Here is a 25,804-nt window from a genome sequence, read left to right as displayed (position 1 = left end):
CTGCTATATTTTTTGTGCAGCCCATGGGCTTGTAATTACCAACACGCTGTTCTGGCATCGGCACATCCACGCAACATCGTGGATGCATGCCAGGTCCAAGCAAGAACATCTGCTGGACTACATAGTGACGGACCAGCAGATGCGAGCCCATGTCCTTGACACCAGGACCTACCGTGGAGCTGATCAGCCCTCTGACCATCGACTAGTCGTCTGTAAGATGCACCTGCCATTCTTCCACTCCGGTGGTGGGTGTACACCCAGGACCCCATTCAAACCCACAGTGGCCTGGTCTCAGCTAGCTGATGAAAGTTGCAAGCGAGAATTTTATCATTGCTTGCGGCTGGGATTGGCATCTTCCCCGACTCCTCCTGATGTCGAGGGGAAATGGGCGAGGTTTAGGACTGTGACTCATGCAGCTGCAATGGCTGCTTTGGGTACACGGTCCAGACCTCCCCAGAGACCCTGGCTGACAGAGGAGATGTTCAGGCTGGTTGAAAAAAAGCGACAGGCCCACTCTCATCATCTACAGCATCCCACGTCGGAGAATGAGGAGGCTTACCGCAGCCTTCGCTCGGAGGTTCTGAGAGCCGTGAGGCGCTGCAAGGATGGGTGGTGGTCGCGGGTTGCTGAGGAGATGGAGTCTGCCTCAGTGGCCCGCGATCACAAATCTCTATTTAACTCCATCAAAAAAGTAACCTGCAGTGCCACACCTATTACCATCATTAGGGGAAAAAACGGTGATCCAATCTCCGACCCCCAGGAACAGGTTTGCAGATTTGCTGAGCATTTCTGTGAGGTCCTGGGGGAGGGGAAATCCCTCGGCCTGGAAAACATCGTGGCACAAAGTGGGGATGACCCTGCTGAGGCTGCGGTGCCTCAAATATTGGAAGAAGTCACCCCCTGTGAGTCACTGGCTGAGGTGCCATCTGTTGAGGAAGTACTGAAGGCGATCCGGAGTCTGAGACCAGGAAAGGCACCGGGCAGAGATGATCTCCCAAGCGAAATGCTGAGGGAGGGTGGCGTTTGTGCACAGACTGCCATACATGACATCATAACAACGGTCTGAACCACTGGATGGGTCCCGCAGGATTGGAAAGATGCCCTGGTGGTCCCCCTCTTTGAGAAGGGGGACCGCACAGTCTAACATCTACAGGGGCATCTCACTCCTCAGTGTGCCGGGAAAGGTCCTGGCAAGGATTATTCAACATCGCCTTGCCAGGCATGCTGAGGAGAGGCTTGCGGAGCCCCAATGCGGTTTCAGGAAAGGGCGGTCCTGCACAGATGCCATATTTTCTGTCCTGCTACAGCAGAGATGTAGGGAATTCCAACAAGACCTCCATCTCTGCTTTATTGACCTGGCCAAGGCCTATGATATTATCAGTAGGCCTGGGTTCTGGGTTATTCTTCATGCTTTCAGAGTCTTTGACCCTCTGCTCACGATCATTAAAGACCTTCATAATGGTGATCGGGCCCGGGTAACACTACGTGGCCGGGAGTCAGAGTCATTCCCTGTACACTTTGAGGTGCGACAGGGATGTCCTCTGGCTCCCACATTATTTAACATCTATTTTGACCACGTAATTCATGAAGCCTTCTATAGCTGTACCGGAGGAATTTCCATCTGGTACAGATACAATGGGAGGCTGATCAAAGCCCAGGTGTAGTCAAGGGATGGCTCCCTATTGCTCAACCATGTTATGTATGCCGATGATCTGGTAATTGCTGCTCACTCAGAGGAGGAGTTGGAGACGCTGCTGTTGAACCTGGAGCTTGCCACTAAGAGGTGGGGCCTTACCATCAACCCCACCAAAACTAAGCACCTACCTGGGTATTTTGAACCATTGGACACTCCACCCCCACAACTCCCAATTGGTGATGGGGCAGTTGTGGAGAGAATGGAGAATTTCCCATACCTGGGCAGTGTGCACATGACTAGCTCCAGTTTAATAGCGGAGGTCTCATTCCGCATCAGTCAAGCGGCATTATCTTTTCATCGGTTGCGTAGCGCTGTGTGGAAGCTACCTGGTCTGTCGCTCCGCACTAAGCTTCAGGTCTTCTCGGCCACGGTCATTCCCCCCGTTCTCTACGCTTGCGAAACGTGGACCCCCTTAATGGAGCATCTTCGCCGGTTAGAAAAATTTAGATTGGCCTACCTACGATAAATCCTGGGTTTAACCAGGCTGAATTGTGTGAGGAGCTCACACAACCTTGAAAGATCTGGACAAAGTCCCATCGGTGAGCTCCTCCGGCAGGCAAGGCTGCGTTGGCTGGGTTATGTAGCTCGCATGCCCAGCCATCGCATGTCTAAACAGCTTTTGTTCCGCCGGATCGAGGGGGCTAAACGGGCGCAGCAGGGGCTAGAGAAGAGATGGAGTGATGTGGTACAGGAGGACGTGGAGCTGAGTGGACTTGCCGATGACTGGTACCAGCGGTGTCAAGATCAGCCTCTGTGGAGGAGGCTCGTGAAGGACGTTACTGGGCAGTTGGAGGCAGTCGCCCTCCAACAACAACAGAGGGCGGAGGAGTGATGCTCACAACAACGAGCGGAGCGCCGGGTGGCTAAAGCACAGCAGGTTGGCACAGTAGGGGGCACAGGTGGTGCATCAGCCAATCATCTCAGTCAGTCGACCCGTGGCACCTGGATCTGTCCCTTGACGTCGTGCCAGCGGGCGTTCGACACTTGACATTGCCTCAACGTGCACATGGCCTGGCACAAGCGTCGTGGTGATGTCACCGCCACTAATTGGCGAATGGCGGTTGTTGTGTCTGTGTGTGTCCGTGTGTCTCTTGTGGGGAGTGGCAGTGTAGCGGTTAGCACTACGCTGTGCTATGAACCCGGCAACCGATCCCGGGCCTCCCCTAGGTCGACTCAGCCTCAATTGAGTACCTGGTGCAAGCTATGTGTATGGGTGAACATCGCCACTGGGGAGACAAAGGCGGTCGGGCGTGGTGCTGGCCACCCACCCCCTCGTGTGCCACAGTGCCAGTAGCCTTCACAGGTGCTGCTACTTGCTAACAGCTACTGGCCCCAAAAGTCTGTCAAGGCTACCTGGGGCATCTTTGTATCTTCGTGTGTCTGTGGTGCACGTGTGTTTGTGACCTCGTGCCAGCGGGCGTTCGACACTTCACGTGGCCTTAAAGTGTACATAGCCTGGCACAGGCTCGCCCGCCCGCTTGCTCAACCATCAGCTCGCTCGCTCACTCCTTCACCCACCCACTCGCCCATCCACCCACTCGCTCACCCACTCATTCACCCAGCCTCTGCTGTGTGATGAGTCTATGGGTCTCTGCTGTGTTATGAGTCTATGGGTCTCTGCTGTGTGATGAGTCTATTGGTCTCTGATGTGTGATGAGTCTATGGGTCTCTGCTGTGTGATGAGTCTATGGGTCTCTGCTGTGTGATGAGTCTATGGGTCTCTGCTGTGTGATGAGTCTATGGGTCTCTGCTGTGTGATGAGTCTATGGGTCTCTGTGTGTGATGAGTCTATGGCTCTCTGCTGTGTGATGAGTCTATGGGTCTCTGCTGTGTGATGAGTCTATGGGTCTCTGCTGTGTGATGAGTCTATGGGTCTCTGTGTGTGATGAGTCTATGGCTCTCTGCTGTGTGATGAGTCTATGGCTCTCTGCTGTGTGATGAGTCTATGGGTCTCTATGTGTGATGAGTCTATGGGTCTCTGCTGTGTGATGAGTCTATGGCTCTCTGCTGTGTGATGAGTCTATGGCTCTCTGCTAACTGCACGGATAAGTGACCACCGGCTCCCGCTCGGTGAATGAGAGTTCTGGGGTGCGTGTAGATGCTCCCCGAAGCGCTGCACAGATGGATTCAAGAATCCCTCGCTGTCCTGGTGCTATGGACGCCATCCCGGTGCAAGCTGCCATGTGCCGGGCTGGGATGTCACCTGTGTACAATATAATTTGGGTGCACTATGTAATTGTACCTTGGGTACACTGTGTAATTGTACCATGGGTGCACAGTGTAATTGTCCAACTTTATGGGTGCACTGTAATTCTGCAAGTGCAGCTGTAAATGGGCACACTGTAATAGTGCAACTTTAATTTGGGTGCACTGTGTAAAGTATCGCAGCTGTGTGTGTGGGTGCACTCTGTAAAATTGTGCAGCTGTGTGTGTGGGTGCACTCTGTAAAATGGTGCAGCTGTGTGTATGGGTGCACTCTGTAATAGTGCAAGTCCAGCTCTATAGGTGCACTGTGTAATTGTCCAACTTTATGGGTACACTGTAATAGTGCAACTTTAATTTGGGTGCACTCTGTAAAGTATCACAGCTCTGTGGGTGCACACACATGCCACATACACTACACGCCACACACGCTGCATACACACACACGCTGCATACATACACACATACACTGCATACACTCACACATACACACACTGCACTCACTCGCACACACATACACAAACATACACTATATATACAAACACACACGCTGCATACACACTACGCTACACACACTACACAGGCTACACACTACGCTACACACTACACAGGCTACACACTACGCATCACACTACACACACACTACGCTACACTACACACACTATGCTACACACACACCACACACTACACATACACTATGCTACACACACACTACGCTACACACACACCACACACTACATACACTATGCTACACACTACGCTACACACACACTACACACACTACGCTACAGACACGCTACACACCCTACGCTATACACACACTACACACGCTACACACACACTACGCTACGCTACACACACTACGCTACACACACTACACACACACAATACGCTACACACACACTACGCTACACACACACTACGCTACACAGTGTGTGTGACGGCCTCCCTCTAGGTCGACTCAGCCTCAAATGAGTACCTGGTGCGATGTGTAAACACCGCCGCTCGGGAGACAAAGGCGGCCGGGCGTGGTGTTGGCCACCCACCCCCTCGTGTACCGTTCCGGCCTTCATAGGTGCTCGCTAACAGCACTTGCCCCTACAGTCTGTTAAGGCTACAATGGGGGATATTTGTATATTTGTCGTGTGTGTCTGTGTGTGTCCTGTGTGTCTCTGTGTGTGTCTGTGTGTGTGTGTCCTGTGTGTGTGTATGTCTGTGTGTGTGTGTCCTGTGTGTGTGTGTGTCCTGTGTCTGTGTGTGTATGTCTGTGTGTGTGGTGTGTCTCTGTGTGTGTCGTGTGTCTCTGTGTGTGTCGTGTGTGGTGTGTGTCTCTGTGTGTGTTTGTCGTGTCGTCCTGTGTGTGTGTCCTCTGTGTGTCTGTCTGTCTCTGTGTGTGTGTCTCTGTGTATGAGAGTTTTTGACCACCCTCTACTCTGCATCTCTCTCCCCCCCCCCCTCCTCTCTCTCTCTGTCATCTGTAGATCTCCATCACTCTCTGAACCACCTTGAAGCCTCCAGTAAACCACGTGGCTCCCGTGCGTGGCCACCCTCTGAACCTCCCTCTCATCTGTAGATCGCCATCGCTCTGTCATCTGTAGATCTCCCTTACTCTCTCTGTCATCTGTAGATCTCCATCACTCTCTCTCTGAACCACCTTGAAGCCTCCAGTACACCACGTGGCTCCCGTGTGTGGCCACCCTCTGAACCTCCCTCTCATCTGTAGATCTCCATCACTCTCTCTGTCATCTGTAGATCTCCATCACTCTCTCTCTGAACCACCTTGAAGCCTCCAGTACACCACGTGGCTCCCGTGCGTGGCCACCCTCTGAACCTCCCTCTGATCTGTAGATCTCCATCACTCTCTCTGTCATCTGTAGATCTCCATCACTATCTCTGTCATCTGTAGATCTCCATCACTCTCTCTCTCTCTCTGAACCACCTTGAAGCCTCCAGTACACCACGTGGCTCCCGTGCGTGGCCACCCTCTGAACCTCCCTCTCATCTGTAGATCTCCATCACTCTCTCTGTCATCTGTAGATCTCCATCACTCTCTCTGAACCACCTTGAAGCCTCCAGCAAACCACGTGGCTCCCCGTGCGTGACCACCATCGCTTTTGAGCGGCTTCCACAGCCAAGGCCAAAGCCCTTCTTGGCTCGCAGAGCTCTTTGGCCAAGCCCCTGGGCCTGTCCCCATGAACCGGAGCTGACGGCTTGAAAGCATTTAGCTCGGGGCCCTTGAAAGTTCGGCGCCCGTGGCATCTGCATGGTGTGCCGGATTGTGACGCCGTCGGGAATCCGATCACCTCCGAAGCGCTTTCATATTCCTTGGGTCTTCTGGTGGAGTCTCGCACGCGAAGTTACGGATCGCGAGAGATGGCGCTGCGCGGGGCAGATCGGTCGGAGGGGGCCGAGCCGGTTTAAGAGTTGGGGGTGGTTTCTCGGATTTAGAGCGGAGGAATCTGACGTGTTCTAGATTTGAAGCTTTCGTGACTGCAAGGATCCACACTCTTTGGTTCTGTTCGGTAAAGTCGCGTGGGTAAAGTCACGTAGAATGAGAATAAACTAATAAAATAAAACAATAAAATTCTCACGACGTTTCGGCCACAACACAAGCGGCCTTCATCAGGTGAAGGGACCGGGCTGTCTCGAGGACAGCGCTGGAGTGAAACACAGCCACGCTCAGACCGCGACCTGATGAAGGCCGCTTGTGTTGTGGCCGAAACGTCGTGATTTTTGTGGTTTTACTTTTTACCCACGTGACTTTACTGAATAGAACCAAAGAGTATGGATCTGATGTAATCGATGAAGCTCTTTCGCCCGCACGCACGCAAAAGGTTCTGGAGGTAGGAGAGCGAGGGAGGGGAAATCGCGCTGCGTTAGCATCCCAAGTCGGAGGGGCTGAGCCGGTTTAAAGTTCAGGGTGGTCCGTGGCTTGTCGTATTTAGAACGGAGGAAATCTTGAGAATCTGCGGAAGCTCTCTCGCTCGCACGAGACACGTTCTGGAGAGAGAGAGAGAGATCAAGGATCGTAGCAGGGCCTATGCCGGTTTAAAGTTTGGGGATTGTCGGATTTAGACCGGAGGAATCTGGGAATCTGAGAAGCTCTTTAACTCGCACACCAGAAACATTCTGGAGACGGGAGAGCGAGAGATCAAGCGACAGAGCAGCTCACTCGGAGGGGGCCGAGCCGCTTTAAAGTTTGGGGATGGTTTGTCGGATTTACGCCGGCGGAAATCTGAGAACCTGAGAAGCTCTTTAACTCGCACACGAGACGCATTCTGGAGACGGGAGAGGGATCGAGCGAAGGTTCGCCGCTTCATCCCAGGACGCTTCTGTTTCGCGTCGTCGCTCTAAGATGCTTCCCTGTTCACGATCTTTGTTCGCCATCGGCACCCGAATCAAGAGCCGCACGGCCCGCCAGGGCTTGCTACCGACTGCGCGAAACTTCAAACTCGGAGGGGCCTCGGCCGCTTTAAAGTTTGGGGATGGGTTTGTCGGATTTCGACCGGAGGAAATCTGAGAATCCGAGAAGTTATTTTTAACTCGCGCGCGCACGCGCGCAGCGAGGCGTCCACTGCGTTTCGCGGGAGGCCAATCTGGCCCGGGTTTGATTTGCTTTGTGGCAATGATTTGGATGCATGCTGTGGTAGACGTCAGTGTGCGTGGTGTCGCGTGCGTGGTGGTGTCTGCCGGTGGTTTCGAAGCGTCGGCAACGTTCAGCATACTTGAAAAATAACGCAAGGCAACTAGGCACACGGAGAGACAAAGAGCACCCCCGTGTAGCCTGTGGACAGGCTGTCGGGGGCAAGTGCTGTTCGCAGCGAGCACCAGCGCCTACGAAGGCTACCGGCACTGTGGCGCGCACACACACACACTTGAGGGGGGTGGGTGTGACCAGCACCACCACCACCACGCCCGGCCGCCTTTGTCTCCCCCAGTGGCGATGTTCACCGCACACCGCTACACCAGGTAACTCATTCGAGGCCGAATCGACCTAGGGGAGGCCCGGGCCCCTGTTCGGATAATCGGCACCGCCCGGGCGTTGGCCGCGAGCGGGAATCGAGCCCCGTGTCGCTGGGTTCGTAGCGCTCACCGCTGCACCACCGCTCCTCAGCGCGCGCGCGCTTGGTAAACGTCGCCGCTGCGGTGGGTGGGGGGTGGAGAGACAAAGGCGGCCGGGACGTGCGTGGTTGGGGTGGCCGGCCACACCACCTTTACACCCCCCATAGGCACAGTGCCGGCCCTGTCACCGGTGCTGCTACTAAGAGCACTTGCCCCCTACTAAGAGCACTTGCCCCCTACTAAGAGCACTTGCCCCTACTAAGAGCACTTGCCCCTACTAAGAGCACTTGCTCCCTACTAAGAGCACTTGCTCCCTACTAAGAGCACTTGCCCCTACTAAGAGCACTTGCCCCTACTAAGAGCACTTGCTCCCTACTAAGAGCACTTGCTCCCTACTAAGAGCACTTGCCCCTACTAAGAGCACTTGCCCCTACTAAGAGCACTTGCCCCTACTAAGAGCACTTGCCCCTAGTAAGAGCACTTGCCCCTAGTAAGAGCACTTGCCCCTAGTAAGAGCACTTGCCCCTAGTAAGAGCAGTCTGCTAGATGCTACACGCGGTTGGTTCCTCTCTCTGTGTGTTGTTGTTTTTATGGTGTTTGTATTTTAAAGTCCTATACTGAATGATGTAACGTGTAAACAATAATTATAATATATACTACACACACACACGCGTGAACACGTGTCCCTGGCGTTTATTTCTCTGCGGTTTGGAGCGAGTGTGGCGTGTGTGTAGACGTGGAGTGAGTTGGTGAGTGAGCGGCACGGGTTGGAGCAGTGGTGGGTGAGTGAGTGGCACGGGCTCGAGATGAGATGGAGCTGGTGGGTGAGGAGTGGGTGAGTGGCACGGGTTGGAGCAGTGGTGAGTTAGTGAGTGGCACGGGCTCGAAGAGATGGAGCTGGTGGGTGAGTGGCATGGGCTGGAGCAGTGGTGGGTGAGTGGCACGGGCTCGAGAAGAGATGGAGCTGGTGGGTGAATGAATCATTGTCCCTGAATCACAATAGCTGAATCATTATCTCCTAATCATCCTCCATGAATCATCCTCTCTGATTCATCCTCTCCTAATCATCCTCTGAATCATCCTCCTCTGAATCATCCTCCTCTGAATCATCCTCCCTGAATCACAGTCCCTGAATCACCATCCCTGAATCATCCTCCCTGAATCATCCTCTCCTAATCATTCTCTGAATCATCCTCCCTGAATCATCCTCTCCCAATCATCCTGAATCATCCTCTCCCTGAATCATCCTCCTCTGAATCATCGTCCCTGAATCATCCTCCTCTGAATCATCCTCCCTGAATCACCGTCCCTGAATCATCCTCTCCCTGAATCATCCTCTGAATCATCCTCCCTGAATCATCCTCTCCCAATCATCCTGAATCATCCTCCTCTGAATCATCCTAATCATCCTCTGAATCATCCTCCCGGAATCATCCTCCCTGAATCATCCTCTCCCAATCATCCTGAATCATCCTCTCCCAATCATCCTGAATCATCCTCTCCCTGAATCATCCTCCTCTGAATCATCGTCCCTGAATCATCCTCCTCTAAATCATCCTCCCTGAATCACCGTCCCTGAATCATCCTCTCCCTGAATCATCCTCTGAATCATCGTCCCTGAATCATCCTCTCCCAATCATCCTGAATCATCCTCTCCCTGAATCATCCTCCTCTGAATCATCCTCCTCTGAATCATCCTAATCATCCTCTCCCAATCATCCTGAATCATCCTCTCCCTGAATCATCCTCCTCTGAATCATCCTCCTCTGAATCATTTTCTCCTAATCATCGTCCCTGAATCATCCTCCTCTGAATCATCCTCCCTGAATCACCGTCCCCGAATCGTTCCCCTCCTAACGAATCGTTCCCCTACGAGTCGCCTCCAGCGCCTCCTCCTCCAGCGCCTCCTCCAGCGCCTCCGCCAGCGCCTCCGCCGCCAGCGCCTCCACCGCCTCCACCGCCTCCAGCGCCTCCACCGCCTCCAGCGCCCGCGCCGCCAGCGCCTCCAGCGCCTCCACCGCCTCCAGCGCCTCCACCGCCTCCAGCGCCTCCACCGCCTCCACCGCCTCCAGTGCCTCCACCGCCTCCAGCGCCTCGCACGGCCCGCACGGCGTCCATGAAGTCCCCTGCTCTCCGTGGGCTCAGCTCCGCGTGCCAGGCGCCGCCACGCTTGAGGTGCGAGCCCACGATCAGGCCGCTCGCTCCACGGTAGTCGCCGACGTTCGCCAGCGTCACGCCCGAGCCCACCAGCACCGGCAGCGCCACCGCCGCCCGCACCTCTGGTGGTGGTGGTGGTGGCGGTGACGGGGTGGAGGTTGACGGACACCGGGGGGTGGGGAGGGAGGGAGGGAGGGATGAGTTCTCACACTAAGCCACTCATTCAGTCACCCACCCACTCGCCGTATGTGCGGTACGTGTGGTGTGGTACGTGTGGTACGTGCGGTGTGGTATGTGCGGTGTGGTGTGGTACGTGTGGTGTGGTACGTGTGGTGCGGTGTGGTACGTGTGGTGCGGTGTGGTACGTGTGGTGTGGTACGTGTGGTGCGGTGTGGTACGTGTGGTGTGGTACGTGTGGTGCGGTGTGGTACGTGTGGTGTGGTACGTGTGGTGCGGTGTGGTACGTGTGGTGTGGTACGTGTGGTGCGGTGTGGTACGTGTGGTGTGGTACGTGTGGTGCGGTGTGGTACGTGTGGTGCGGTGTGGTACGTGTGGTGTGGTACGTGTGGTGCGGTGTGGTACGTGTGGTGTGGTACGTGTGGTGTGGTGTGGTACGTGTGGTGCGGTGTGGTACGTGTGGTGTGGTACGTGTGGTGCGGTGTGGTACGTGTGGTACGTGTGGTGCGGTGTGGTACGTGTGGTGTGGTACGTGTGGTGTGGTGTGGTACGTGTGGTGTGGTGTGGTACGTGTGGTACGTGTGGTGTGGTACGTGTGGTGTGGTGTGGTACGTGTGGTGTGGTGTGGTACGTGTGGTACGTGTGGTGTGGTACGTGTGGTGTGGTGTGGTACGTGTGGTAGTGTGGTACGTGTGGTGTGGTGTGGTGCGGTGTGGCGCCGCGTACCGGCGAGTTGCGTGGCGCTGGTGGCACAGGCGGTGGCACGCCCGGTGAGCACCACGCCGTCAGCCAGGAAGAACTGGGCAGCCAGTGCCGTGTCCACCACCCCCACGTCGGCCGTGACGGCGTGGGCACTGGGGGGGGTGGTGGTGGGTGGGGGGTGGTGGTGGTGAGGGTGAGGGTGGTGGTGGTGGTGGCGGTGGGGGTGGTGGTGGTGGTGGTGGTGAGGGTGGTGGTGGTGGTGGCGGTGGGGGTGGTGGTGGTGAGGGTGGGGGTGGTGAGGGTGGGGGGGTGGTGGTGGTGGTGAGGGTGGTGGTGGTGGTGGTGGGGGTGGTGGTGGTGAGGGTGGTGGTGGTGGTGGCGGTGGGGGTGGTGGTGGTGAGGGTGGGGGGGTGGTGGTGGTGGTGAGGGTGGTGGTGGTGGTGGTGGGGGTGGTGGTGGTGGTGGTGAGGGTGGTGGTGGTGGTGGTGGGGGTGGTGGTGGTGGTGGTGGGGGGGGTGAGGGTGGTAGTGGTGGGGGTGGCGGTGGTGGTGGGGGTGGTGGTGGTGGTGGTGAGGGTGGTGGTGGTGGTGGTGGGGGTGGTGGTGGTGGTGGCGGTGGTGGTGGGGGTGGTGGTGGTGAGGGTGGGGGGGTGGTGGTGGTGGTGGTGGTGGTGAGGGTGGGACACACCCGTGCCATCCATTTTCCACTGCCACACCTGGCGCAGCTGAGACCCAGGAGGTGTTCACTCCCTCGCCTGGCCTACAGGAGGTCGTCACCACCACCGTCACCCCCCCACCACCCCCCCACCACCCCCCCACCTGTGCTTCTTCTTGATGTCGGCAAGGAGGAGGATTCTGTCGGCCCCGAGGCGCCGTCGCTCGCGAAGCAGCGGCCCGGCGGCGGCCTGGCACAGCCCCTCGTCGGCCACGTGGGCAAACACGAAGCCCTCCACTCGCACAAAGTCCAGGCCTGGTGGGACACCGTCACCACCACCATCACCGTCACCACTAACACCGTCACCACCACGTGGGCAAACACGAAGCCCTCCACTCGCACAAAGTCCAGGCCTGGTGGGACACCGTCACCATCACCGTCACCGTCACCACTAACACCGTCACCACCACGTGGGCAAACACGAAGCCCTCCACTCGCACAAAGTCCAGGCCTGGTGGGACACCGTCACCACCACCATCACCGTCACCACTAACACCGTCACCACCACGTGGGCAAACACGAAGCCCTCCACTCGCACAAAGTCCAGGCCTGGTGGGACACCGTCACCATCACCGTCACCGTCACCACTAACACCGTCACCACCACGTGGGCAAACACGAAGCCCTCGACTCGCACAAAGTCCAGGCCTGGTGGGACACGACCGCCACCATCACCACCACCACCGTCAACACCATCACCGCCGTCACCACCGCCGTCACCACCACCACCATCACCACGTGGGCAAACACGAAGCCCTCCACTCGCACAAAGTCCAGGCCTGGTGGGACACCGTCACCACCACCATCACCGTCACCACTAACACCGTCACCACCACTACCGTCACCACCACCGTCACCACCACCACCATGACCGTCACCACCACCGTCACCACCACAACCACCATCACCACCACCACCACCACTGTCACCACCACCACCACCACCGTCACCACCATCACCACCACCGTCACCACCACAACCACCATCGTCACCACCACCACCACTGTCACCACCGTCACCACCACAACCACCATCATCACCACCACCACCATCACCACCACCGCCGTCACCACCGCCGACACCACCGTCACTACCGCCGTCACCACCACCGCCATCACACCACCGTCACCACCACCGTCACCACCACCGTCACCACCACAGTCACCACCACCACCGCCGTCACTACCGCCGTCACCACCACCACCGCCGTCACCACCACCGTCACCACCACCGTCACCACCACCACCGTCACCACCACCACCGTCACCACCACCACCACCGTCACCACCACCGTCACCACCGCCGTCACCACCACCGCCGTCACCACCACCACCGCCGTCACCACCGTCACCACCACCGCCATCACCGTCACTACCGCCGTCACCACCACCGCCATCACCACCACCGTCACCACCACCGTCACCACCACCGCCGTCACCACCGTCACCGTCACCACTACCGCCACCACCGTCACTACCGCCATCACCACCACCACCGTCACCACCACCATCACCACCACCACCGTCACCACCGCCATCACCACCGCCGTCACCACCACCGTCACCACCACCATCACCACCGTCACGGTGGCAATGGTGTTGGATCACCGTTCTTTCCCCTAATGATGGTGATAGGTGTGGTGCTGCAAGTTGGTAATTACAAGCCCATGGGTTGCACAGAAGACCAGCAGCCTCCTACCGTTGTTATTGAGCTGATCTGGCCCATGCCTTCCAATCACTCCAGACCAGGTGCCAGTATCATGACCAACTCGGGCATTGAAGTCACCCAACAAGATGACTCTATCCCGAGGGGCCACTTTAGCCAGCACCTGTGGCAGGAGGTCACAGAAGGCATCTGACTCATCGGCCTTGCCTGCATCCCTCCACGGATGTTCATCTTCGGTGGGGGCATAAGTAACCACGACCACCACTCCTCGCCTCCAGTTGATGGGAAGGAGCCTCACCGCCACGCTCCCACGCCCCCTTCATTCTTTTGTTCAAAAGAAGACCCACACCCTGTTGCTTTGGCAGTCTCCTGCCCCGAGTAGAGGACTGTCCACCCCTCATGGTGGCAGGAGCCAGAGCCGGTCCACCGGACCTCCTGAATGCCACAGAGATCCAGGCGGTACCGATCATAGGAGGCATCTGACTCATCGGCCTTGCCTGCATCCCTCCACTGATGTTCGTCTTCGGTGAGGGCATAAGTCACCACCACCACCACCATTCGTCGCCTCCCGCCAGCATTGTCGCAGCCGTCACCACCACCGCCAAGCGGCACACTGCGCGTGTGTAACTCCGTGTGTGTGTGACGTGTGTGTGTGTCTCCACTTGTGTCTCCGTGTGTGTGTGTCTCCGTGTGTGTGACTCGGCGTGTGTGTGTGACGTGTGTGTGTGACGTGTGTGTGTGTGACTCCGTGTGTGTCTACGTGTGTGTGTGACTCCGTGTGTGTGTGACGTGTGTGTGTCTCCGTGTGTGTAACTCCGTGTGTGTGTGTCTCCGTGTGTGTGTGACGCGGCGTGTGTGTGTGACTCCACTTGTGTCTCCGTGTGTGCGTGACTCGGCGTATGTGTGTGTCTACGTGTGTGTGTGTGTGAGGTGTGTGACGTGTGTGTGACGTGTGTGTGTGACGCGGCGTGTGTGTGACGCGGCGTACGCGGCGTGTGTGTGACTCCGTGTGTGTGTCTGTGTGTGTGTGTGTCTCTGTGTGTGTGACTCTGCGTGTATGACTCCGTGTGTGTGTGACTCTGTGTGTGTGACTGTGTGTGTGTGACTGTGTGTGTGTGACTCTGCGTGTGTGACTCTGCGTGTGTGACTCTGTGTGTGTGTGTGACTCTGTGTGTGTGTGACTCTGTGTGTGTGACTGTGTGTGTGACTCTGTGTGTGTGTGTGACTCTGTGTGTGTGTGACTCTGTGTGTGTGTGACTCTGTGTGTGTCTCCGTGTGTGTGTGACTCTGCGTGTGTGACTGTGTGTGTGACTCTGTGTGTGTGTGTCTGCGTTCGGCAAAACAACCCCCTACCTCCTCGCGGTGCCGGACGGGCAACTCTGTCGTGGACAGCGCTGTGGGGGGAGATCCAATTTTGATTGGTTCCTCCCCTCATGGCATATGTGTCCACCACAGGGGCTAAACGGGGGCTCTGGACGGGTGCGAGGGGCTGGTAACCCCTTCACCTTCAATTAATTACCACGAAACCACGAATTAAACTGAAATATGTAACAACTAAGCTTGTGCCGGAGGCCCCGGGGGGCCAGGCGTCTATGACGTCTCCTGGCCAAACCCCAATTGGCGGAGCCAGGAGATTGAATACCTACCCTCGGGGCTACTCCAGAAACAACGAAAAGCCACTACGGGTGGCCACGTGGAATGTTCGAACGCTCACTGCAGAGGAGAGGCTGCCACTCCTCTGTCGGGAGCTGGACCGGTACTGCCTGGATCTATGCGGCATTCAGGAGGTCCGGTGGACCGGCTCTGGCTCCTGCCACCATGAGGGGTGGACAGTCCTCTACTCGGGGCAGCAGACTGCCAAACAACAGGGTGTGGGTCTTCTTTTGAACAAAAGAATGAAGGGGGCGTGGGAGCGTGGCGGTGAGGTGTGGGAAGCTGTAAGCCCCAGGCTACTTTGGGCTCGCCTTCCCATCAACCGGAAGCGAGGAATGGTGGTCGTGGTTACTTATGCCCCCACCGAAGATGAACATCCGTGGAGGGATGCAGGCAAAGCCGATGAGTCACATGCCTTCTATGACCTCCTGTCACAGGTGCTGGCTAAAGTGGCCCCTCGGGATAGAGTCATCATGTTGGGTGACTTCAATGCCCGAGTTGGTCATGATACTGGCACCTGGTCTGGAGTGATTGGAGGGCATGGGCCAGATCAGCTCAATAACAACGGTAGGAGGCTGCTAGATTTTTGTGCAGCCCATGGGCTTGTAATTACCAACACGCTGTTCCGGCATCGGCGCATCCACACAACATCATGGATGCATGCCGGGTCCAAGCAAGAACATCTGCTGGACTACATAGTGACGGACCAGCGAATGCGAGCCCATGTCCTTGACACCAGGACCTACCGTGGAGCTGATCTGCCCTCTGACCATCGACTAGTCATCTGTAAGATGCGCCTGCCATTCTTCCACTCCGGTGGTGGGTGTACACCCAGGACCCCATTCCAACCTAAAGTGGCCTGGTCTCAGTTATCTGATGAAAGTTGCAAGCGAGAATTTCATCATCGCTTGCAGCTGGGATTGGCATCGTCCCCGACTCCTCCTGATGTCGAGGGTAAATGGGCGAGGTTTAGGACTGTGACTCATGCAGCTGCAATGGCTGCTTTGGGTACGCGGTCCAGACCTCCCCAGACACCCTGGCTGACAGAGGAGTTGTTCAGGATGGTTGAGAAAAAGCGACAGGCCCACTGTCATCGGCTACAGAATCCCACGTCAGAGAATGAGGAGGCTTACCGCAGCCTTCGCTCGGAGGTTCGGAGAGCCGTGAGGCGCTGCAAGGATGGGTGGTGGTCGCGGGTTGCTGAGGAGATGGAGTCTGCCTCAGTGGCCCGTGATCACAAATCTCTATTTAACTCCATCAAAAAAGTAACCTGCAGCGCCACACCTATTACCATCATTAGGGGAAAAAACGGTGATCCAATTTCCGACCCCCAGGAACAGGTTTGCAGATTTGCTGAGCATTTCTGTGAGGTCCTGGGGGAGGGAAAATTCCTCAGCCAGGAAAACATCGTGGCACAAAGTGAGGATGACCCTGCTGAGGCTGCGGTGCCTCAAATATTGGATGAAGTCACCCCCTGTGAGTGGCTGGCTGAGGTGCCATCTGCTGAGGAAGTATTGAAGGCGATCCGGAGTCTGAGACCAGGAAAGGCAGCGGGCAGAGATGATCTCCCAAGCGAAATGCTGAGGGAGGGTGGCGTTTGTGCACAGACTGCCCTATATGACATCATAACAACAGTCTGGACCACTGGACGGGTTCCGCAGGATTGGAAGGATGCCCTGGTGGTCCCCCTTTTTTTAAGAAGGGGGACCGCACAGACTGTAACAACTACAGGGGCATCTCACTCCTCAGTGTGCCGGGAAAGGTCCTGGCAAGGATTATTCAGCATCGCCTTGCCAGGCACGCTGAGGAGAGGCTTGCGGAGCCCCAATGCGGTTTCAGGAAAGGGCGGTCCTGCACAGATGCCATATTTTCTGTCCGTCTGCTACAGCAGAGGTGTAGGGAATTCCAACAAGACCTACATCTCTGCTTTATTGACCTGGTCAAGGCCTATGATACCATCAGTAGGCCTGGGCTCTGGGTCGTTCTTCGTGCTTTTGGAGTACCTGACCCTCTGCTCACGATCATTAAGGACCTTCATGATGGTGAGCGGGCCCGGGTAAAACTACGTGGCCGGGAGTCAGAGCCATTCCCTATACACCTTGGGGTGCGACAGGGATGTCCTCTGGCTCCCACATTATTTAACATCTATTTTGACCACGTAGTTCGTGAAGCCTTCAATAGCTGTACCGGGGGAATCTCCATATGGTACAGATATAATGGGAGGCTAATCGATGCCCGGGTGCGGTCAAGGGATGGCTCCCTATTGCTCAACCACGTTATGTATGCTGATGATTTGGTAATAGCTGCTCAGTCAGAGGAGGAGTTGGAGACGCTGCTGCTGAGACTGGAGCGTGCCACTAAGAGGTGGGGCCTTACCATCAGCCCCACCAAAACTAAGCACCTGCCTGGGTATTTTGTACCATCGGACACTCCACCCCCACAACTCCCAATTGGTGATGGGGCAGTTGTGGAGAGAATGGAGAATTTCCCATACCTGGGCAGTGTGCTCATGACTAGCTCCGGTTTAATAGCGGAGGTCTCATTCCGCATCAGTCAAGCGGCATTATCTTTTCATCGGTTGCGTAACGCTGTGTGGAAGCTACCTGGTCTGTCGCTCCGCACTAAGCTTCAGGTCTTCTCGGCCACGGTCATTCCCTCCCTTCTCTACGCTTGCGAAACGTGGACCCCCCTAATGGAACATCTTCGCCGGTTAGAAACATTTAGGCTGGCCTGCCTACGATCCATCCTGGGTTTAACCAGACTGGATTGTGTGAGGAGCTCACAAATCCTTGAAAGATCTGGGCAGGGTCCCATCGGTGAGCTCCTCCGGCAGGCAAGGCTGCGATGGCTGGGTCATGTAGCCCGCATGCCCAGCCACCGCATGCCGAAACAGCTTTTGTTTGGCCGGATTGAGGGGGCTAAGCGGGCGCGGCACGGGCTAGAAAAGAGATGGAGTGATGTGGTACGGGAGGACGTGGAGCTGAGTGGACTTGACGATGACTGGTACCAGCAGTGTCAAGATCGGCCTCTGTGGAGGAGGCTCGTGAAGGATGCTACTGGGCAGTTGGAGGCAGTCGCCCTCCAACAACAACGGAGGGCGGTGGAGCGACGCTCACAACAACGAGCGGAGCGCCGGGTGGCTAAAGCACAGCAGGTTGGCACAGTAGGGGGCACAGGTGGTGCATCAGCCAGTCATCTCAGTCAGTCGACCCGTGGCACCTGGGTCTGCCCCGTGACCTCCTGCCAGCGGGCGTTCGACACTTCACGTGGCCTCAGGGTGCACATAGCCTGGCACAAGCGTCGTGGTGACGTCACCGCCACTTAGTGGCGAATGGCGGTTGTTGTTGTTGTTGTTGTTGTGTGACTCTGTGTGTGACTCTGTGTGTGACTCTCTGTGTGTGTGTGACTCTGTGTGTGTGTGTCTCTGTGTGTGACTCTGTGTGTGTGTGACTCTGCGTGTGTGTGACTCTGTGTGTGTGTTACTTTGTGTGTGTGTGTCTCTGTGTGTGTGTGACTGTGTGTGTGTGACTCTGTGTGTGACTCTGTGTGTGTGTGACTCTGTGTGTGACTCTGTGTGTGTGTGACTCTGTGTGTGACTCTCTGTGTGTGTGTGACTCTGTGTGTGTGTGTCTCTGTGTGTGACTCTGTGTGTGTGTGACTCTGCGTGTGTGTGACTCTGTGTGTGTTACTTTGTGTGTGTGTGTCTCTGTGTGTGTGTGACTGTGTGTGTGTGACTCTGTGTGTGACTCTGTGTGTGTGTGACTCTGTGTGTGACTCTGTGTGTGTGTGACTGTGTGTGTGACTCTCTGTGTGTGTGTGACTCTGCGTGTGTGTGACTCTGTGTGTGTGTTACTTTGTGTGCGTGTGACTGTGTGTGTGTGACTCTGTGTGTGACTCTGTGTGTGTGTGACTCTGTGTGTGACTCTGTGTGTGTGTGTGACTCTGTGTGTGACTCTGTGTGTGTCTCTGTGTGTGTGTCTCTGTGTGTGTGTGTGTGACTCTGTGTGTGTGTGACTGTGTGTGTGTGTCTCTGTGTGTGTGTGTGTGACTGTGTGTGTGTGACTCTGTGTGTGTGTGACTCTCTCTGTGTGTGTGACTCTGTGTGTGTGTGACTCTGTGTGTGTGTGACTCTGTGTGTGTGTTACTTTGTGTGTGTGTGTCTCTGTGTGTGTGTGACTGTGTGTGTGTGACTCTGTGTGTGACTCTGTGTGTGTGTGACTCTGTGTGTGACTCTGTGTGTGTGTGACTCTGTGTGTGACTCTCTGTGTGTGTGTGACTCTGTGTGTGTGTGTCTCTGTGTGTGACTCTGTGTGTGTGTGACTCTGCGTGTGTGTGACTCTGTGTGTGTGTTACTTTGTGTGTGTGTGTCTCTGTGTGTGTGTGACTGTGTGTGTGTGACTCTGTGTGTGACTCTGTGTGTGTGTGACTCTGTGTGTGACTCTGTGTGTGTGTGACTGTGTGTGTGACTCTCTGTGTGTGTGTGACTCTGCGTGTGTGTGACTCTGTGTGTGTGTTACTTTGTGTGTGTGTGACTGTGTGTGTGTGACTCTGTGTGTGACTCTGTGTGTGTGTGACTCTGTGTGTGACTCTGTGTGTGTGTGTGACTCTGTGTGTGACTCTGTGTGTGTCTCTGTGTGTGTGTCTCTGTGTGTGTGTGTGACTCTGTGTGTGTGTGACTGTGTGTGTGTGTCTCTGTGTGTGTGTGTGTGACTGTGTGTGTGTGACTCTGTGTGTGACTCTGTGTGTGTGTGACTCTGTGTGTGACTCTGTGTGTGACTCTGTGTGTGTGTGACTCTGTGTGTGTGTGACTCTGTGTGTGTGTGACTCTCTCTGTGTGTGTGACTCTGTGTGTGTGTGACTCTGTCTGTGTGTGTGACTCTCTGTGTGTGTGACGCACCGGCAGCCAGCGCCACGGCCAGCGCCTGGTGGTTGGCGCCAGCCAGGACCTGCACCCCGAGTGGGTGGTGGGGCAGTGCCCGGCGCAGCGAGCAGCACACCGCCGTCATAGCCGCAGTCACCTCGGGGCCCGGACACCCGGCCACGTACGGAACGTCGCCCATGTTCTCTACCAACACCGCGTCCTGGGGGGGTGGTGGTGGTGGTGACACGAAACCACCCACGCACTCACCCACCCACCCACACACTCACTCACACACTCACCCACCCACTCACACACTCACCCACACACACACCCACACACTCACCCACCCACCCACACACTCACTCACTCACCCACCCACACATCCAGCCACCCACCCACACACTCATACACTCACCCAACCACACACTCACACTCACCCACCCACCCATACACTCACCCATACACTCACCCACCCATACACTCACACACCCATACACTCACCCACCCATACACTCACCCACCCACACACTCACCCACCCACCCACACACTCACCCACCCATCCACACACTCACCCACCCATCCACACACTCACCCACCCATACACTCACCCATACACTCACCCACCCATACACTCACCCACCCACACACTCACCCACCCACACACTCACCCACCCACCCACACACTCACCCACCCATCCACACACTCACCCACCCATCCACACACTCACCCACCCATACACTCACCCACCCATACACTCACCCACCCATACACTCACCCACCCACACACACACTCACCCACCCATCCACACACTCACCCACCCATCCACACACTCACCCACCCATACACTCACCCATACACTCACCCACCCATACACTCACCCACCCACACACTCACCCACCCACCCACACACTCACCCACCCATCCACACACTCACCCACCCATCCACACACTCACCCACCCATACACTCACCCACCCATACACTCACCCACCCACACACTCACCCACCCACACACACACTCACCCACCCATACACTCACCCACCCACCCACACACTCACCCACCCACCCATACACTCACCCATACACTCACCCACCCACCCACCCACACACTCACCCACCCACCCACTCACCCACCCACACATCCAGCCACACACTCACCCACCCACACATCCAGCCACCCACCCACACACTCATACACTCACCCAACCACACACTCACACTCACCCACCCATACACTCACACACACATACACTCACCCACCCATACACTCACCCACCCACCCACACACTCACCCACCCATACACTCACCCACCCACCCACACACTCATCCACCCATACACTCACCCACCCATACACTCACCCACCCATACACTCACCCACCCACCCATACACTCACCCATACACTCACCCACCCATACACTCACACACCCATACACTCACCCACCCATACACTCACCCACCCACACACTCACCCACCCACCCACACACTCACCCACCCATCCACACACTCACCCACCCATCCACACACTCACCCACCCATACACTCACCCACCCATACACTCACCCACCCACACACTCACCCACCCACACACTCACCCACCCATACACTCACCCACCCACCCACACACTCACCCACCCACCCATACACTCACCCATACACTCACCCACCCACCCACCCACACACTCACCCACCCACCCACCCACTCACCCACCCACCCACTCACCCACCCACACATCCAGCCACACACTCACCCACCCACACATCCAGCCACCCACCCACACACTCATACACTCACCCAACCACACACTCACACTCACCCACCCATACACTCACCCATCCATACACTCACACACCCATACACTCACCCACCCATACACTCACCCACCCACCCACACACTCACCCACACACTCACCCACCCACTCATCCACCCGCCCACACACTCACCCACCTACCCACACACTCACCCACCCGCCCACACACTCACCCACCCACCCGCACGCTCACCTACACACACTCACCTCCACACACTCACCTCCACACCTACACACTCACCTACATACACACACCACACTCACCACGCCGACTGCTTTGTATATCTCCGCCTCCCTCCGTGCTTCTGCGATGATGTCCGCCATGGGCAGCGTACTTCTCGGGGTGCCTGCAGAAGCAGGAAGCAGGGTGAAGCAGGCAGGAAGCAGGGTGAAGCAGGGTGAAGCAGGGTGAAGCAAGCAGGAAGCAGGGTGAAGCGGGCAGGAAGCAGGGTGAAGCAGGCATGAAGCAGGCAGGAAGCAGGGTGAAGCAGGCAGGAAGCAGGGTGAAGCAAGCAGGAAGCAGGGTGAAGCAAGCAGGAAGCAGGCAGGAAGCAGGGTGAAGCAGGCAGGAAGCAGGCAGGAAACATGGTGAAGCAGGCAGGAAGCAGGGTGAAGCAGGCAGGAAGCAGGGTGAAGCAGGCAGGAAGCAGGGTGAAGCAAGCAGGAAGCAGGGTGAAGCAGGCAGGAAGCAGTGTGAAGCAGGCAGGAAGCAGGCAGGAAGCAGGGTGAAGCAAGCAGGAAGCAGGGTGAAGCAGGAAGCAAGCAGGAAGCAGGAAGCAGGGTGAAGCAAGTAGGAAGCAGGGTGAAGCAGGCAGGAAGCAGGGTGAAGCAGGCAGGAAGCAGGCAGGAAGCAGGGTGAAGCAAGCAGGAAGCAGGGTGAAGCAGGCAGGAAGCAGGGTGAAGCAGGAAGCAGGGTGAAGCAGGCAGGAAGCAGGAAGAAGCAGGCAGGAAGCAGGGTGAAACAAGCAGGAAGCAGGCAGGAAGCAGGGTGAAGCAAGCAGGAAGCAGGGTGAAGCAGGCAGGAAGCAGGGTGAAGCAAGTAGGAAGCAGGGTGAAGCAAGCAGGAAGCAGGCAGGAAGCAGGGTGAAGCAGGCAGGAAGCAGGGTGAAGCAAGCAGGAAGCAGGGTGAAGCAGGCAGGAAGCAGGGTGAAGCAAGTAGGAAGCAGGGTGAAGCAGGCAGGAAGCAGGGTGAAGCAAGTAGGAAGCAGGGTGAAGTAGGCAGGAAGCAGGCAGGAAGCAGGGTGAAGCAGGCAGGAAGCAGGCAGGAAGCAGGGTGAAGCAAGCAGGAAGCAGGGTGAAGCAAGCAGGAAGCAGGGTGAAGCAGGCAGGAAGCAGGGTGAAGCAAGCAGGAAGCAGGAAGAAGCAGGAAGCAGGAATAAGCAGGCAGGAAGCAGGGTGAAACAAGCAGGAAGCAGGGTGAAGCAGGCAGGAAACAGGAAGAATCCGAGAATCCGTAAAGCTCTTTGCCACATATGGTTAAGTGTCGTGGAGGCCACGTGGTCTGAACGTTACACCCACGACGATCGGATGGTAACCATGGCGACCGTCGCCACGGCCACTCGGATTACCATGGTAACCGGCGTCCCACTGTATCAGGGGTGGGGGGTGGGGGCATTAATACACAGCCGTGCCAGCGGTAACGTGAGGCGTAACTATGGTAACGTGAGGGGTAACTATGGTCACGTGACGGGTAACTGGTAACGTGACGGGTAACTATGGTAACGTGAGGGGTAACTATGGTAACGTGAGGGGTAACTATGGTAACGTGACGGGTAACTGGTAACGTGACGGGTAACTATGATAACGTGACGGGTAACTATGGTAACGTGAGGGGTAACTATGGTAACGTGACGGGTAACTGGTAACGTGACGGGTAACTATGGTAACGTGAGGGGTAACTATGGTAACGTGAGGGGTAACTATGGTAACGTGAGGGGTAACTGGTAACGTGACTGGTAACTGTGGTAACGTAAGGGGTAACTATGGTAACGTGACGGGTAACTAGTAACGTGACGGGTAACTGGTAACGTGAGGGGTAACTATGGCAACGTGAGGGGTAACTATGGTAACGTGAGGGGTAACTATGGTAACGTGAGGGGTAACTGGTAACGTGACGGGTAACTATGGCAACGTGAGGGGTAACTGGTAACGTGAGAGGTAACTATGGTAACGTGAGGGGTAACTATGGTAACGTGAGGGGTAACTATGGTAACGTGAGGGGTAACTGGTAACGTGAGGGGTAACTATGGTAACGTGAGGGGTAACTATGGTAACGTGAGGGGTAACTATGGCAACGTGAGAGGTAACTATGGTAACGTGAGAGGTAACTATGGTAACGTGAGGGGTAACTATGATAACGTGAGGGGTAACTATGGCAACGTGAGAGGCAACTATGGTAACGTGAGGGGTAACTATGGTAACGTGAGGGGTAACTATGGTAACGTGACGGGTAACTATGGTAACGTGAGAGGTAACTATGGTAACGTGAGGGGTAACTATGGCAACGTGAGGGGTAACCATGGTAACGTGAGGGGTAACTATGGTAACGTGAGAGGTAACTATGGTAACGTGAGGGGTAACTTTGGTAACGTGAGGGGTAACTATGGTAACGTGAGGGGTAACTATGGTAACGTGAGGGTAACTATGGTAACGTGAGGGGTAACTATGGTAACGTAAGGGGTAACTATGGTAACGTGAGGTACAATTGTAACTTAAAGGGGTAACCTCGCTAAACTTCCCAGGGTAACTACGGTAACGCGAAAGGGTCGCCATGGTAACGCGATTGGGTAAACGGTTACCATGGAAACGCCGCGCGGCGGCGGCCGGTCACCTGGGGGGGGGGGGGTAACCGGTTACCGTGGCGACCGCTCGCGCTGGCGACCATTGCCGGGGTGACGGTTGCCGGGGTGACGGTTACCGGGGTGACAGTTGCCGGGGTGACGGTTAACGGGGTGACGGTTACCGGGGTGACGGTTGCCGGGGTAACGGTTACCGGGGTGACAGTTGCCGGGGTGACGGTTAACGGGGTGACGGTTACCGGGGTGACGGTTGCCGGGGTAACGGTTAACGGGGTGATGGTTACCGGGGTGACGGTTGCCGGGGTGACGGTTAACGGGGTGACGGTTACCGGGGTGACGGTTGCCGGGGTAACGGTTACCGGGGTGACGGTTGCCGGGGTGACGGTTAACGGGGTGACGGTTACCGGGGTGACGGTTGCCGGGGTAACGGTTACCGGGGTGACGGTTGCCGGGGTGACGGTTACCGGGGTGACGGTTGCCGGGGTGACGGTTACCGGGGTGATGGTTACCGGGGTGACGGTTACCGGGGTAACGGTTACCTGGCAACGCCTTCACGTGGATCATCGCGATGACGACGCCGTTGGAGCGGCCGAAGAGAGAGGCAAAGCGAGCAGCCGCCTCCATCTTGGTGGTGGTGAGGAGGTGGTGAGGAGGTGGTGAGGTGGTCAGGTGGTGGTGAGGTGGTGAGGTGGTGGTGAGGTGAGGAGGTGAGGTGGTGAGGAGGAGGTGGTGAGGAGGTGAGGTGGTGAGGAGGAGGTGGTGAGGAGGTGAGGTGGTGAGGAGGTGGTGAGATGGTGAGGAGGTGGTGAGGTGGTGAGGAGGTGGTGAGGTGGTGGTGAGGAGGTGGTGAGGAGGTGAGGTGGTGAGGAGGTGGTGAGGAGGTGGTGAGGTGGTGGTGAGGAGGTGGTGAGGAGGTGAGATGGTGAGGAGGTGGTGAGGAGGTGGTGAGGAGGTGAGGTGGTGGTGAGGTGAGGAGGTGGTGAGGTGGTGGTGAGGTGGTGAGGAGGTGGTGAGGAGGTGGTGAGGAGGTGGTGAGGTGGTGGTGAGGTGAGGTGGTGGTGAGGAGGTGGTGAGGTGGTGGTGAGGAGGTGAGGTGGTGGTGAGGAGGTGGTGAGGAGGTGGTGAGGTGGTCAGGTGGTGGTGAGGTGGTGAGGTGGTGGTGAGGTGAGGAGGTGGTGAGGAGGTGGTGAGGAGGTGGTGAGGAGGTGGTGAGGAGGTGGTGAGGAGGTGAGGTGGTGAGGTGGTGGTGAGGTGGTGGTGAGGAGGTGGTGACGAGGTGGTGAGGTGGTGAGGAGGTGGCGA

At 56.6% G+C, this 25,804-nt stretch overlaps 1 protein-coding gene across 1 annotated transcript; it reads right to left on the bottom strand.

Annotated features, from left to right (window-relative positions):
- Positions 1-8,637: 8,637 nt before the first annotated feature.
- LOC142906725 (uncharacterized protein F13E9.13, mitochondrial-like) lies at positions 8,638-25,126 on the bottom strand. The gene is made up of 6 exons (XM_076055110.1): positions 25,042-25,126; positions 21,969-22,051; positions 19,925-20,108; positions 11,815-11,965; positions 11,021-11,148; positions 8,638-10,239 (listed from the first exon to the last, which is right to left on the bottom strand). Exons 1-6 carry the CDS (start codon positions 25,124-25,126, stop codon positions 9,830-9,832), a joined length of 1,041 nt encoding a protein of 346 aa, XP_075911225.1. The 3' UTR covers positions 8,638-9,829.
- Between the last annotated feature and the right edge of the window lie 678 nt (positions 25,127-25,804).

This window comes from Petromyzon marinus, chromosome 69 (genome assembly GCF_048934315.1).
Source record: "Petromyzon marinus isolate PM22_M1 ecotype Great Lakes invasive population chromosome 69, UKy_Petmar_22M1.pri1.0, whole genome shotgun sequence".
Taxonomy (NCBI): Eukaryota; Metazoa; Chordata; class Hyperoartia; order Petromyzontiformes; family Petromyzontidae; genus Petromyzon; species Petromyzon marinus.
The sequence above is the reverse complement of the archived record's forward strand: the minus strand, read 5'-3'. Positions and strand labels throughout refer to the sequence as shown.

What these genes read in the sequence shown, in the direction of transcription:
- LOC142906725 (XM_076055110.1), bottom strand. Translation starts at nt 25,126, where the DNA reads ATGGAGGCGGCTGCTCGCTTTGCCTCTCTCTTCGGCCGCTCCAACGGC. An exon ending in TATACAAAGCAGTCGGCGTG is followed by an intron (nt 20,109 to 21,968) that starts GTGAGTGTGGTG and finishes CCACCCCCCCAG; the next exon opens with GACGCGGTGTTGGTAGAGAA. An exon ending in CAGCGCCACGCAACTCGCCG is followed by an intron (nt 10,240 to 11,020) that starts GTACGCGGCGCC and finishes CACCACCACCAG; the next exon opens with AGGTGCGGGCGGCGGTGGCG.